Below are 16331 nucleotides of genomic sequence, written 5' to 3'. Positions count from 1 at the left end.
AACAGGTTCAGAAGGTACCAATCCATCTCGAATAAATATTGCAACAGAATGTAATATATACACCCAAAGAAACAACTCTGTAAACTATAAGATGCATTAAAACAATATGTAATTGTATGGCTACAGCTTCACAGATTAGACAACATGAACCACCCCTGAAATGTCTCCTCTGTATACATGTGCCATAAAGAATGGAATACAAAACTTTTTAGTTTCCCAGTCAAGGAACATTAGTGATATTAGCATGAGATCCTTCTACAGCTATACGTAATGCTGATGAATGTCAGCCCGAGATACAGATCTTATTAATTCGACCTGTTCAAGCCAAATATATCTAATTGTGTTGCTGTATCAGGAGAGTTTCATTGAATCCTTCTTCATGAATGTATTATTCATGAAAATGCATTACATGTAATATTATTTCTCTTGTCTTTTATAGAGTAAACCACTTCCCTTGCTGTTTACATTTAATTCTCCATTTCATTTCCCGATTTCCCATTATTGAATACCTGTTCTTTGCCTTTTTTTGGCTACTCTTGCTATATTTATTGGGAGAAATCACACAAACCCCCTTAAGCCCTATTGTTTACTCAGCTTTTGGCACGGGATGTGTTTGCTGCTCAATTTGCCATCACAACCGCTATTACACATTCTCTCTTTATATTCTAACATCTACGTCCTAGCTACATCCCTTCCCAGCCTTGTGCTGTACAAATGTTTTAAACTCCGTTTCCTCTTTCCCTTGTCCCATCGTAGTAACGTCGCTTGCACCTTTCCATTTTTACAGAACACTTGCTTTCATTTTCGTTCTCATTTAACATCACTTTCTCTGATTCCTATTATGGTTAAAGTAGACATAGAAAACATACTGGGGGTACTAATATTCTCGTTAAAGCTTTAAGAGAATAATACTTATTTCAATACTTAACCCTTTTAGGTGTAGAAATGTCTTTTCTATTTTTCCTGCTTTGGATCAGGTGAGCAATACTCAGTCTGTACAACGATCGACTCATCACTTTTTTATCCTAATTTTGACAGACATAATTATTTGCCGAATTGAAATGTAACTAGCCTGTACACCTCAGCTTTTATTTCTCTAAACTTGTTCCTCTTTACAATGGCTTACTCATCCAGTTACCTATAGAATACCAAGATAAACCTTTTACATGTAGCTGGTCGAAATTGAACAGGGATAGCTTTGCTAGAGAATTCATTGGGCACAGGGATATGCAGATTTTCTGAGGAAACTTGTAAAAATTGTATTATCAAAGTAAGCATTGCTGACAGCTCTGTGTAGCAATAGCAAAGCAAAAGAGCTGTCTGCGAATCTTACACCTGCGACACCAAAGGGGATGATGGACGGAGCGTTGAGCAAATCAAACACTCACCCCAGTCAACGGATCTGGGTTTAATCTATCACCCTTCTTTAGGTCACTCCACCACCCCAGTTCAGACATGGCCATATGCAAATCAGTCTGACCCTGTGCCTCATGGGAGCAGTCCAGCCCGAACTGCCAAGCCATGTCTTCCCTGGACAGGAAACAAGCATCCTGGGACCAGTTTCAGGTTCATAACCCTCATCAGCCAGGCTATCTTGAATCCAGTGGCAAAGTGAGCAAGGGACCCACGTCTGGGCATAGCCTGCCAACTTAGGGCGAACAAAGCGATACCAAAGGGGATGATGGACGGAGCGTTTGAGAAAATCAAACACTCACCCCCAGTCAACTGATCTGGGTTTAATCCATCACCATTCTTTAAGCTCACTCCACCACCCCTGTTCAGACATGGCCATATGCAAATCAGTCTGACCCTGTGCCTCATGGGAACAGTCCAGCTGAACTGCCAAGCTGCGTCTTCCCTAAGCTGTAAACAAGCATCCTGGGACCGTTTTTGGGTTCATAACCCTCATCAGCAAGGCTGATTGGGGGTGAGTGTTTGATGTGCTCAAGCGCTCCGTCCATCATCCCTTTGGTATCGCTTTGTTTGCCCTAAGTTGGCAGGGTATGCCCAGACGTGGGTCCCTTGCTCACTTTGCCAATGGATTCAAGATAGCCTGGGTGAGGAGGGTTATGAATCCAAAACTGGTCCCAGGATGCTTGCTTCCAGTCCAGGAAAGATATGGCTTGTCAGTTCCATGAGGCACAGGGTCAGACTGATTTGCATATGGCCATGTCTGAACTGGGGTGGTGGAGTGAACTAAAGAATGATGATGGATTAAACCCAGATCAGTTGACTGAGGGTGAGTGTTTAATTTGCTCAAGCGCTCCGTCCATCATCCCCTTTTGTTGTGTAAATTAAAATATGAATGTTTGTACCTAAACATGCTCCTTCCCTTTACATTGTACTAGCAGAAGATGTTCTGAATTTGCTATCAAGTGGGGATATTATTTAAATTAAAGGTTAAAAATGATTCACAGGAAACTTATGTGATGCTAAGATTAAATTAGTTTCTCAAAACAAGTTCATTGATAGTAAAGGAAATAGCTGAAAATATTTTGGTCTGAGCACCGTTAGGAAATGATAAACTGTACAGAATGGCGTGTTTACTGCTGAGTCAGTGGTGTAGCTAGACCTTGTGGCAGTCGGGGCGTTTGCCACCCGCAACGGCCACATGTGAGAGCAGGGAGGGCGACGGACCCTGCATCTGCTGCCCCCCCGACGGCCCCAGGTAAGAAAGGGGATCTGCTGCACCCGCAACTCGCACTGCCAGGGGCAAACGTCCCCCCCTTCTTACTCCTCCTTGCTATGCAACTGTTCGGAATTTACTTTGAAACTAGGACTCCTATCTGCAAAAAACCAATCAATGGGATAATTTATTCGAAAATAGGCAAAATTCGACTTTTCCTCTTGCTATTCACCTTTGTGAACTACTAATTATGAGGCCTATTAGGATGGCGGACGGACCTGCGTCTGTCTGCCAACCCCGAGGTGGAGGGACCGCCGCAGGGGCAGCGGCGGTCCCTCCATTGGAATTAGGATGTGACCGCCACCCTGGCGGTCACATCCCGTATATATAACATTGCGGCGGGTGCTGTTTAAGCAGCACCCGCCGCAAAGTCAAATATGCATGCTGTGCATTTGCATGCAAAAAGCGGCAGGCACCACGCGGGGCCTGCCGCATTGTGCATGCAAATGCAGGGGGGTACCATAGGTACCACCATGTGCACCCCCCACCCCCCAACACCCTGGGGGCTCGCAACAGGCCCGCAAAATCAAAAGACCACATGCTTTTCCATGGCGGAAAAGGTGCAGTGGAAAAGCATGTTTCCGCCTGCATCATAATATGCAGACACGCCACCATATTGTGGTCCACACCCTGCGGATCAGCGGCAGACGGACCTGCCATCCGCCGCTGATCCCACCGCCATCATAATCTGGCGGTGGGTGTTTTCAAGGAACGCGGCGGTGACTCTGCATCCTCCGGGCCGGCGGTGGCTTCCAGCGCCCCAGAGGATGCGGATTCACCGCCATCATAATCGACCCCTTAGTGTGGAATCACTAAATATTTTAATGCATGCAGAAAATCTATGAGCTACTAGGTGTCCGCATCTCATCCTTCAAACTGATTGGAATCATACAAAGCCCCCTCCAACCCACATTTTGGTTTGTGGCCTAACAGGCAGTCCTTAAGTCACTAGTAAGATGGGGGAAAGAAAAAGGAGTGCATGCATTAAGAAATGTTCTCATAATACTCACAACGTCGTTATTGAAAGCCTCTTCCATTACCCTCTCCAGACAACTGACCTGCAATGTTTCTACTGGCTGCCCATACCCATTAGCATGTTAAGCCACTAGCAATGCTCATTCTCCCTCAGGAGATTCCTCTTCTAAAAGTGAGCTGACACCACAGTGTCTCCTTTCCCGCACGGATGAGGTCTAGAGACTGGCATCTACCAGCTTATGGCATTACAGATGTGAGCCACAAACATAGATGGTCACACATTGGCTTAGAGTTAATTCAGCGATAAAAGAGCTGAATATCAAGGCAGTGAGGACTCATGGCACAATTCCTTTTGTTCACATGACATAAGAATGATGCCACAACTTGTGAAGATAGGGATACATTTGGGTTTCCTTTTTGAGATGGCTCTCCCCATAACCAGATCTAGGCTGTACCTGCAACATCATTTTGGTCATTCTTTCTGCCAGATTCTATCTTACCTGGTCTTTTATAAGGCTTTAGTGCACTCAGAATTTCAATATAGATATTTATTTGAGGATTCTCTGTGGCTTGTTTAAGTTATTGCAGCTGGTTCAGGAACTGAAATAAATCTGGTCACTTAAGTCTAGATGTATGAATATTAACATTAGTGATATGCAAATAGAATTTTTTCCGAATCACTATTTGGTAATCACTGTTCTTAATGTATGAAACTGTTATCTTTTTAATTAGTGATTCCTAGAGGGGTCGCAAATCAACCACCACATAAATATTAATGAGGTAGTATGCAATTTGTGGCCCACTGGGACGGTGACCTGCTGGGGTCAGCAGACTACTATGCCTGTGATTACTTTTTGATAAAGCAAACTTCTTTTCCTTGAAACACAGCCTGTTTTCCTTCTAATTTACAAATGGTTACCACCTACTTCAAGATGTATGTAAAAAAATGATGTTTTGCACTCATAATTTTTATCACTTAACATTAGTGCATACCCTGCCAATCAATATTTGGAAGGGAAGCCCTAAACACGTCCATTCAATTGCAAACCCAAATTGTGATTCGGTGACAAGTTTCCAAATCACAATTTGGCATTTGTACAATAAAAAAAAGCACAAATCACATTTGTTTGCGACCTCAAATAAGCTTTACCCAACTGGCCCCTATTCCTATATAATGACTCAACAACTTCTAATTTTTTCTCCCTGAACTAGTTACCCGGATCAACAAGGATCACCACCAATTCCCTGTATGTTGTGCTGGTCATGGAATTTAAAGAGCTGCCAAAGCTTTCCAAGTTGTCTTTAATTTCCATACTTTATTCCTAAAACTTCAAACTTTTAAATACCCATGTTACCTTTCTTTTCAGGATTTCAGATTTCAAGGACCACCTAAATTGGGAATGGCCTTTTGTTTTTTCTCCAGATAGCCTCAAATGATAGACTGCTTAAGGCATATGACACGTTGCTTAACATTATATTTGATATTTAGCAGCAACCATTTCCTTCCCCTCCAGTTAGCTACACAAACCGATTGCAGCAAAATGTTGGAAGAGATCGAGTTTACAAAAATAACACATAATAAAAAGCTTTGTGTGTTTGAGTGGCAAAAATGTATGTGCAGTTATAACTTTCCTAACATGCAATCTGAAACTCAGAGTGTGAATTATTTGTCTCCTTTATTTAGCCTCTGTAATAAAACTAAATGTCAATGTAAAGTCAACAGTCACCATTAGCTAAGCTCTGTCTTCTCACCTCGAGGTCCCCTTCACACAGGATAGATTTTTGATCTGTAAAAAATTAACACAACTCAACAGAGTATCTGAACTAATAATGTTAATTTTCATTTTCTGTTTTTTCTTTAGATGATCCGAAGCAAAATCCTTGGATGTCCAAAGTCTGCTACTGCAAAGTCTGCTAAATACGGCAAAACGAATTAAAGATCCGTACACCCAAAGAACTCCTTCACTAACTATAGCTTGATATCATTACAACTGGTCTTTTCTGTGTGTTGCAAAGCGTGCAATGCAAACCGATTTTTAACTCAGGAACTTTTAGCAAATCGGCACACGTGCCAGAAGGCTGCAAGCCTGGAACATACAATCCATCAATTTACAATTGGAGGTTTTCCATCAATGTCACATTTTTAATTAATTGTTTTCGTGATTCCAAGGTTTTTTTTTTACACAGCACAATGCAGTTTTCCAACTTGATTTCAAAATATTGCTAAAAGGTTATGCTGACAATTATTGGAGAAGAATGTATTTGTTAATCTTGTAGAGAATCAGGAAACGCCAAACCCTTTGCAAAAACTAAGCAGAATTGCTGTGAATCAGTGGTTGTTTGGGTTAAAACTGTAAGTTATGTAGAGCAGAAAAATGAAGGTTCCAATAAGTCATTCCCCTGTCAGGACATGAGATTCAGAAATCGCAGAAATCGAAGCCTAGACTTGTGAGAAAAAAGTGTACCTCTAAGAATAGAATTGGTTGGGCAGTGTGGGCGCACTCTCTCAACTCACATTAGGTGAGTTGAGAGAGTGCGCCCACACTGCCCAACCAATTCTATTCTTAGAGGTACACTTTTTTCTCACAAGTCTAGGCTACCTTTGGTAGCTTTAACATAAACATAATGTAACATGTATTTGTAAAGCGTACATTCACCCAGAAGGATATCTTGGCATTGAATAACAAATGTTTATTGTTGCCTAACTCAGTGGTACTCATTTTATCGAACTCAAAAGGATGAAAGGCTGAGTGGACCCGTCAGGATTTGAACCTGTGACCATGAGGTTGAACACATGCCCCTACAGTGGATGCATTTGTCCACTAAGCCATCAAATAGAGATTTGCATAAAATGTAGGGTGACACTGCCTGAAAAGTACATTTAGATGCTGCATGCAGCATACAGTCAAAAAGTTGTACATAAATTACATTGAAATGTGTACATAAAGTTTCCGAAAAAAAAGAAAGTAAGAACACGCTGAAAATAAAAGAAATGTGGAGAATGAGGGTAAAAGCTTTCTGTAGGGATCAGCATATTCTAACCTATTTGCTTACATAGTGTGTGAGCATAAAAAAATACATATTCAAAAAGAATGATACAACTTTGATGTGTTAAAATGGCATCTGCTCATCAGGTGATTTGAAATGATAAATATTCATCTCTACAGGAACTTCGCTCCAAGGTGTTCACAGAAGCTTGTAAGGATGGGATTAAGCAAGTCAGCTTGGCACCTCAAGATGCTTCTCTTTAGCAATTGTAGTGTCATTTAGATGTGTAATATTGTATTTCGACAGGAGTAGAATCTTATAAACAGCAGTGGTCTCTAGCTACACCTAGACTGATCTCCTGGGATCAGTATCTTGGAAAAGTTGTTAGGATGGGTCCCTCTACTTCAACAAATCATCAACACTCTCCCAGTGCACACATCAGCAGGGCACTCTCCCAGTGCTCACATTCTTCCTCTGTTCTAAAGTCTTCTCTATTCCCATGTACACATAGAACCCAGCTACTGCAAATCCTATCACCATTCCCAGCATTTCATCTAACTAGGAATATTCCAAATGGCCAGCAACTCCTTCTAAATACACTAGACCTTCTACAGAAACTCAACTTCCAAGTGCTAGTTCACCAACAGGAAATGCACACTACCCACAGCACATACAGCACTCAGTGACACTGGAAGGTCAAGATGAGAAATAAGCCTTTGTTACTGTTCCTCTGCTGATAGGGATGGAGTCAAGGTTGTGCTAGCCTTCCTTTCGGGTCCAGTGAGTTAGATTGTACTGTAGAGAAAAATCCTGCCAGAATGTCACGGCAATTTCGCAATATCTTCTGTTTTACTTAAGTAATTTGTAAGTGAAGCTTTGTGAAATTTTGTTTTTGGCCAGACAAGTTTCAGACAAAACATCGGCCGAGCTGCCAACACGAATCTATTTATCACTGTGCAAATGTACAGGGAGAACAGGGTAGGGCCATTGCAAGCGGGGCTTTGGACTAACTCCTGTTCCTAAACTGCCACAGCTACCTTCACCCACTACAATAAGGAACCACGCTTGTGCCATTCATCTTGTCCTGTGGAGCTTTGTATTTGGAGCCCGGCCATGTATATCATTCACACATGAGATCCAAACCCTGTCTTTATAAAGGTTCCCAGCTCACTATGAGATTGTGTCACTTCAATAGGTAATCAGGCATGGTGTAAGTAATACAGCAGCACTGTGTGAGATGGCAGGCCTGCATTGGGCAAAAGTAGAAATGACTGTTATCCTGTGTTTCATAAAAAAAGCTCTCCCACAAGCTTGAATCCTTAGTAGTCCCCACACACAAACCAGCCATGTAGGAGAAACCGAATCATTCCCCATTTCCCTTCTTTCGTATAGGCTGATGTCAATGAGGTTTAGAAGACACTGGAGCAAAATATTTTGATCGACAATTCCTTTGAAAAGTCAATACAATACCTAACTTCACTGACACTTCCTTTTATACTTGTTCTTGGGAGTCTTTGTCCGTATGTCTGATTTATACATTTTTGCACTCTACAACATTAATGGCCCTTTGGGTCAGTTACATTTGGTATCTGCCGTCACACTCTCTGAAATCCATAAATGAAGCATTTTTGGAATTCCCCCATTTTCAAAATGAATCTTTTGTCAGTCGAGGTTTCCCAGTTGCGAGCCCAGTCTTCTTAGTTTCAGAAAGGGCCTGAAGCTGTGACTCTACCTAAGAATCAAATAGATGTCTGCAGGTTTTTTCAGGCCTGGCATGTTTATCAGTTTAGGTCTTGAAAGTTTCAGCACCAGGATACCACCGGTAGGTTGATAGTTGCACTTTACAACATCATTAAATATAAATGTTGGCATTGGCGCAAATCCCAGCTGTGCTATTAGCATAAAATATTAAAATATTAGACTACAGTACATAGGAAAGTAAAACAAATTTAAAAAAAAATCAACTACCTTTAAAGCAAACCTACTGACATGCTGAAATAATTGCTCTGTTTACTGACCCAAAATTCAAGTTATAACACAGAGATTATTTTACCATTTTGCGGAGCAATTTTGCAGGCAGTTAGCCTGTATAGCAAACAGACTGTCTTTAGATGGTGAGCATTAACGTTATACTCTACATACCAATAACTAAGTAATACCTGTTTTAATGTCTTGCAAGTTGTATGTACAGCTCTGTATACATGACTGTACAATAGAACTCTAGGGAACAGTCTCTACTTCTACAATACCTTTTCAATAGTCTACTTAATGATATGCTTTACATCTAAGTGCTAGCCCTCTTCTGGGATTACACAAAGGACACTCGCCTGGTAGTAGAGCTGCACTGTGATACAAATGGTCTTGCCATTATAGTCACAACTTGCAGTAGTTAGGGTCACGAAACTTAGCTGTTCGTAGAGCAAACAAATTGGAGCCTACACTGAGGTGACAAAAGGCATACATTTGTAGCGGTAGCAACCCACTTAGGATACTTATACTTTGGAACATTTCACCCTTGTTTACATGGTTACGAACAACTTGATTTTGATGGCTGGTGAATTAAATGGATGAAATTCTATATTAAACGATGTTATGTTTTAGAAGTTAATCTTTATATGGTTCTTTATAGTTTGGAGCGCCTCATCATTGTCACTATCATCAATACTTACTCAATAAAGCACGTGTCTGCACTTCCATTAACGTTCTGCAAAACTTATTTATATTTTATTAAAATGATGTGTAGCTACAATTTAGTAACAATTGTGCATATTTTGTAATTGGGAATTATGCGGGACATAGAACGTATGTTGTATAAAAACTGTACTTGCAGTGATTACGTTGGTAATATAGATATCAATGCATTTGTCGATAAAAATGAACTCGTAGTTTTTTGTTTAAAGGTTTCCCAGTGCTAAAGTGGTTTCTTAATACCTGCAGTACCTGGTAGGAAGTGGGAGGTGAATCTAGCTTGACACGTTGTGCTACAGGGTAGAATTCATTTAGTGAAAACTTGGATCCAGGAAACCTGCCGTAACTTATGGGTGGCCAAGAGAGGCTGGTGACTCCAGAGTTATTTCTAAAATGGTGTCTTTGATTACCACCTTTGTCTAGGAGCGAAAAGTGGCAGAATATCCAGCTCACTTAGGAACGTGTTCCATGCTGGTCCTTTCTTTCTAGAGGATACATTACAATGAACAACCAAGTTTTTTTAAGAGGATCATTTCTTCTGTCGACAGTTTTTGAAATGTGTCGTTGTATGTTTTATTGTATGTGATGATAATGCCTTGATTGTCTTTGAAAACTGTTTCACTTGGCAATTTGAGTTCAGGCAGGTTTTATTCTAACATATAGCATATTCACTTTTTGTTACATATACAGTCTTATCGTGTTTTATTGAAAGGCTCTTCTGAACTGTTTTGAGGTAAAAAGTACACAAATTGCCCCTATGATGTGAGAAACTAAAATTAGGACGACATCAATTGTACTGTATTATCTAAATTTCCAAATTACTAAAATTGTCAATGATTCCACTTTAAAGCACATGGAGACTAATTCCCCCAAACAAAAATAAAGACTTAATACGTTTTGCCAAGAGTGCCATCTACACATTAAGGCACACGCATTTCCCTGGCCTATGGAGAGAACATTTGACACAAACACAGTTGAGCACACTAAAAAACACATAAAAAACAGATATACAGGTCAGCAAAGAGACAAAAGGGAGGCAGTGTTAGAATTTTGAGCTATCTTTGAAGAGGTTCTATCTGATAACCACATGATGCTGCTAACAAGCAAGGCATCTGCACCTCTCCCATTGTATGCAATGATGCATTAGAATATTCAAACCCAATAGTAGTAGAAGCTGACCCCCACCAGAAAAAGGTCAAACAGGTCCAAGCCCAATAAATCTAAAAGCAAACAAGCTCAGACTCCACCAACCCATCTTTCTAGGTAAGGTCCCCAAAAGCTCAACTCCCTGTCCACCATACTTGACACACCAAACGTTAAAGATGGGTAAAATAGGCATTTCCACTAGTTCAGGCGAGTACAAAAGCGTGTCAGAGAGGTTTGCGGCAGTCCACAACAGTTATATAGGGAGCTCAGGAGATGAAAGAAGACCCAGTCCCCCGGGAACCCATAATGAGGATTTTCCCATGGAGTTGATGGGCGTATGGTAAGCGAATTTGAGGATGATGCCAGACTGACTTAGACAGCATGGAGCTATGAGCAAACGGAACACGTCAGATGACGCAAAGAAGAGAGGCATGCAGGGAGGCTTGGGACTGAAAGGGGCATGTAACGGAAAGTTTGAGCGAGGCTACAGGGCAGCACACTCTCCTCATGGGGGAAGCAGAGCCAGGTACGGGTGCCATGCTAAGAAGACACAGAGGTCGATGAAAGTCAGATAGCAGGGCTCAGTGGTGCATCGTTCAAGCATATGAAAGATACTTACTCACCTACAACTGAGGAAAAACAAGATGGACCACTGCCATCTTGGCACTGAGAGCAGCGATGAGGATGCATGTTGCTCCTCACTGGTGCATGACAGGCAAGGGATATGATTGCTAAGACCTTTATGCACCCGTTTTGCGACCTATTAGCCGATGGACTGAGCGGGACCACTATGACAGGCCTTGGTCAAGGGAAGGATCGTTTAAGTTAGATGATGTGGCAGAGGTCTCTACATGTAACAACGCCTTGCGAGATGGGAACGCTATGTTGCGGGTAGACCCTTAGAGTCGCCTAGTGTGAAAGTGTGCTTGTTACTATATAAGTGCACAGCAGGGTTTATATACGTACCATGGGTCAAGATGGATATGGATAGGATGAGAACCAAGCTACTGCCATTGCTAGGTGGGGCAGGGAAGTGGATTACATGCTTCGAGAAGAACACCATATTTATTTATTTTTATTTATTTTAAAGGTTTTATATAGCGCTGGCTAAACCCGGAGGTATCAGAGCGCTTTACATGAGCATCAGATCATGGTTACAGGTAACAATGTTACAAAGGTTACACAGTTCTTAGAGCATGGCAACATAGTTACTTGTAAGGTCGAGATAAACAATAAGCACAGATACGTAAGGGGAAACGCAGGCAAGGTGAGGGATTCAGGGAAGGGGGGTTGGAGCAGGGGAAGTAGACAGATAATGAATGCCGGAAAGAGGAGGGAAGGGTGAGAGACACAGCATGGGAAGAGGAGGAGAAGGGTGACGGGGACACAAACCGGTAGACAAGTCAAAGCAATGTCCAAAGTCCAGTAAGCTGTGATCCCAGGGGAAGTGGTATCACTTCCCTATCTCTGTTGCGAGAGGCTCCCTCCTTTACGCAGTGGACTCTCTCAGAGGGGTCTCTGAGACTACAAAGCCTACGTACTGGATCCTTCCCCAAAAAGGGGAGAGGGAGTGCTTTGGCAAGGGTGCCATACCATACCTCAAGTGTGAGTGGCTCCCTTGGCGCAGTGGACTCCCTCAGCGGGTTCGCTGAGACTCCAGAGTATAAATATTGGATCTTTCCCCAACAAGGGGAGAAGGAGTGCTTAGTCAAAGGGCACAAAGGACAGTGGGCTAGGCAGAGTAGCAGGCAAGGGGAGAGATTCAGGGGAGAGGGGATAGGAGCTAGGTAAGTAGACAAAGAGAGAAAGAGTACTAAATGGGAGCATATTTAATTAATTAGTTTTGTATAGCGATGGCTAGACCCGATGGAATCAGAGCGCTTTACATGAGGAACAATAATTTTGCAATTTACATCAGTTAAAAGTTAGATAAGTATCAAGAAAAGCATTTAAAGAACATAGGAGACAGGGTGGATGGAGCGAGGAAGGGTGAGGGGACAGGGTAAAGGGGTAGGAGGAAGATAGTACGTAGAGACAAGGGGAAAATCTGCCCAAGGTCCGTCTGGGTAGGTGACGGCAGGAGGGGAAGTCCACAACCAATCTCCTCTTTTAGCTATCTGGTAGCTCCACCGGGCATCAGCCAAATCACTTGGTCTCCACAGTCTGGGGTATTTTCTGCAGGTTCAAGTCCTGATATGTAAGCAGGTAAGGGGATAGGTTTAAGGTCTGGTTAATGTCCAATTATTGTGCCAGGGAAGTAAAACAAAGTGCAATATTAAGGTGGTATCTTTACAGAGCCTCAGTTCTGTGCGCCGGCCATGCTCCCAATAGACAGATAGGGATGTGTATCGCAGTTCGCCGTCATGCACATTGTATAGTAACTTATCTGTTAGGCAGTGTGGTTACAGTCTCCGCAGTTTTTTGATTCGACACCAGCAGTGAGCAGTGCTGTGGCTTCTTTTTGTTTCTCCCAGCCCCGCTACAAAGTATATGCCGGTCCGCGCCACCATCTTGTCTTGGCCGGAGGGCTCCGAATCGCTCTTTGTCCGCACGATATTCCACCGGATACAGTGTATCTGCACTCCAACAAAGTACACCTTCTGGTGGCTCACTCACTGAAAAGTAGCGTGACACCACCCTGTACGGTCGAAATCCAAGGCAGATCACTATGTTGGGTTATAGCACTGGGACAGCATCAGACCGTGAGCAGGGAACATTCTATTACCATGTGAGAGGATCTTCCGTAATGACAGGTAGGTCTAATGCAGCAGATGTGTTTCAACAATCAAGTACAGGCATCAATGAAATTGAAAAAGCGTCACCGTCAAAAATTAATTTCCCAAAGCGCACCGGATCCTCACTATGGGGTTTTTCCCCCCACAATACCAGTCTGACAGGATTGCTAAGTAGAGGGCCCACCAGTTTCACCAAGGTGTCTGCACACCACAGCAACCGAGACTTCAGAGTGTTGGCACTAGCATATCCCCTAACTGCCAGTCCCCGAGGTAACAGGCAATGCTATCTCTCACAGCCGTCAGTCAATGCCTCATACATGCAGGTGTATTAGTTCCAGCTGGCTTCAATAAAGACTCCTGCAACAGTAGTGGCACTCCTGGGGCAGTTTCAACAGTGTGTTTATTACTGCCACGCTTCTCACACTCAGCACGCAAATATCCACATCGTCATGATTCTTTTTAAAGGATGCGCAGTGAAGTGAAACAGGATCCCAGGCTCTTGTCAGACACACCGCCGCACCTCGCTGCCAGAACGGCCGTATCATCTCAGGTTTCATCGGTGTAGCCCACGGGTACCGGCTCTGCTGTACAGGCCCGCCATTTTGTGGCTCCGCAGCGCACAATTATTGTCTCGATGTGCTCATCGCATATCGGAGGACGCACAAAGCGCGGCGCTGCCCCACAAACAGTGCATCCAAGCTACGGTGCCTCGCCCGCAATTAACTGCCCACTTACATCCAATTATTGCTCCGGTCGCAGCACGATGCACATTATCGTCTCCGGCTGAAGTACACATAGGGCGCCGCCATCTTGCGAAGCTCAGGCCATCGCCTCGTGCGTCTTTTTCGCCTACAGTTTTCTTGGCGGCAGAGATATAACCTGCAGTTTTCATCTTCACCGAATGTAGCTGAGGGGTTCCGGTGCACTGGGCTGTGTTTACTTTACATCACAGCCTCTACATGACAGCGTTGCAGTCGAATTTCGTCCCCGACTGGCGGAGCTGCATGCACTCTGGGTCTGCTAAGCAGTCTAATTGGGGGAGCAGACGGTGTTTGGTAGAGCATGCATTCCAGCAGTCACATTAAAAGATACCTAGCATGATGGGGCTGCATTTATTATGCACCTGCACTGGATCTGGGCCACCCTTAGAGAATTATTCCCTGACCGCCCATATGTATTTGGACTTATGGAAGAGACCATGAAGCCAGAGGAAAGAATTTCTGAAGAGCATGAGGTTGAGATGGGGACAGGAAACTGGACAGCAGCGGACTGCTACAGGCCCACAGGTCACTCTTTTCCTACCATAAAAAAAGGGTTACCCAATCAAACAATCAATCATATCATTTGTAAAGCGCACTACTCACCCGTGAGGGTCGCAAGGCGCTGGGGTGGGGAATGCTGCTACTGCTCGAAAAGCCAGGTCTTGAGGAGTTTTCTGAAGGTCAGCAGGTCTTGGGTCTGTAGTAGGTGGATGGGGAGGGTGTTCCAGGTCTTTGCGGCGAGGTGGGAGAACTGTAGCGAGGTCAGCTGGAGCAGAGCTGGCGGGTGGGGGTGTAGAAGCTGAGTCGTCTGTTGAGGTACGTTGGTCCGGTGTTGTGGAGTGCCTTGTTATCGTCTTGTTGACCGGGAGCCAGTGCAGGTCTCAGGTGGGGTGTTATGTGGCTGCGGCGAGGGATGTTGAGGATCAGGTGTGCAGAGGCGTTTTGGATGCGTTGGAGCCGTCTCATGAGTTTGGCCGAGGCTCCTGCGTAGAGGGCGTTTCCATAGTCCAACCTACTGCTGACAAGGGCCTGGGTGACTGTTCTTCTCATTTCAGTGGGGATCCACTTGTAGATCCTACGAAGCATGCGGAGGGTGTTGAAGCAGGAGATGGAGACGGCGTTGACCTGTTTAGTCATGGAGAGGGTGGAGTCGACGATGAGCCCTAGGTTGCGTGCGTGATCGGTGGGTGTTGGAGAGGTTCCCAATGCAGTCGGATACCAGGAGACGAACGTTTGGAACCGAGGATGAGGACCTCCATCTTGTCCGAGTTCAGCTGTTCCTCATCCATTCAGCAACAGCCTTAATTCCTTTGTGAAGGTTGGTTTTGGCGGTGTGGGGGTCCTTGGTGAGGGAGAGTATCAGCTGGGTGTCATCGGCGTAGGAGAGGATGCTGAGGTTGTACCGATGGGCGACGTGGGCGAGCAGTGCCATGTAGATGTTAAACAGAGTTGGGCTGAGGGATGAGCCCTGGGGTACGCCGCAGATAATCTTGGTGGCTTCGAAGCGGAAGGGGGACGCTTTGTGTTCTGCCGGAGAGGAAGGAGGTGGTCCAGTCCAGGGCCTTCTCTTGGATCCCAGCGTTGTAGAGGAGTGTTCGTAGTGTGTGGTGACAGACCGCGTCGAAGGCGGCTGACAGGTCCAGGAGGATGAGGGCCGCCGTTTCTCCGTTGTCCAGCAGGGACTTGATGTCATTGGTGGCGGTAATAAGGGCAGTCTCGGTGCTGTGGTTGCTGCGGAACCCGGACTGGGAAGAGTCCAGGATGTTGTTCTCCCCGAGGTAGTGGGTTAGTTGTTCATTGGCAGTCTTCTCGATGACCTTTGTTTGAACGGGAGCAGGGAGATGGGCCGGAAGGTCTTGAGGTCCTTGGGGTCCGCTTTGGGTTTCTTGAGTAAGGCATTGATCTCGGTGTGCTTCCAGCTCTCCGGGAAGGTTGCTGTCTCCTAGGAGGTGTTGATGACTTTCCGGAGATGGGGTGCAATGGATGTGCTGGCTTTGTTGAAGATGTGGTGTGGGCATGGATCTGATAGAAATCTGGAGTGGATGGTGTTCATGATTTTGATTGTGTCCTAGTCGTTGATGTTGGTCCAGTAGAGCAGGCGGTTGGTGCGGATGGTGGTCGTGGGGGCGGAGGTCTTAGTGGTTGTCGAGGCGGTCGTGGCGTTGACACTGTCGTGCATGTCTGTGATCTTGCAGTGGAAGAAGGTGGCCAGCGAGTCGCACAGGTCTTGCGAGGGTGGGACATCGTTGGTGTTGGAGCTGAGGTTGGAGAGTTCCTTCACGATGTTGAAGAGCTCTTTGCTGTTGTGTGCGTTGTTGTTTAGGTGATCTTTGAAAGAGGCCCTTTTGGCAG

At 44.4% G+C, this 16331-nt stretch overlaps 1 protein-coding gene across 1 annotated transcript in view; it reads left to right on the top strand.

Moving 5' to 3' along the window:
* Positions 1 to 9343, top strand: part of WDR72 (WD repeat domain 72) — a 976411-nt gene extending 967068 nt beyond the window's left edge. The window contains exons 20-21 of the mRNA XM_086958315.1: positions 5524 to 6099; positions 6182 to 9343. Of these exons, the coding sequence (XP_086814441.1) occupies positions 5524 to 5579 (56 nt within the window). The 3' untranslated portion in view covers positions 5580 to 6099; positions 6182 to 9343. The remainder of the gene's footprint in view (positions 1 to 5523; positions 6100 to 6181) is intronic.
* The last annotated feature ends 6988 nt before the right edge of the window (positions 9344 to 16331 follow it).

Source organism: Lissotriton vulgaris, chromosome 2_1, assembly GCF_964263255.1.
Source record: "Lissotriton vulgaris chromosome 2_1, aLisVul1.2, whole genome shotgun sequence".
Classification (NCBI taxonomy): Eukaryota; Metazoa; Chordata; class Amphibia; order Caudata; family Salamandridae; genus Lissotriton; species Lissotriton vulgaris.
The sequence above is the reverse complement of the archived record's forward strand: the minus strand, read 5'-3'. Positions and strand labels throughout refer to the sequence as shown.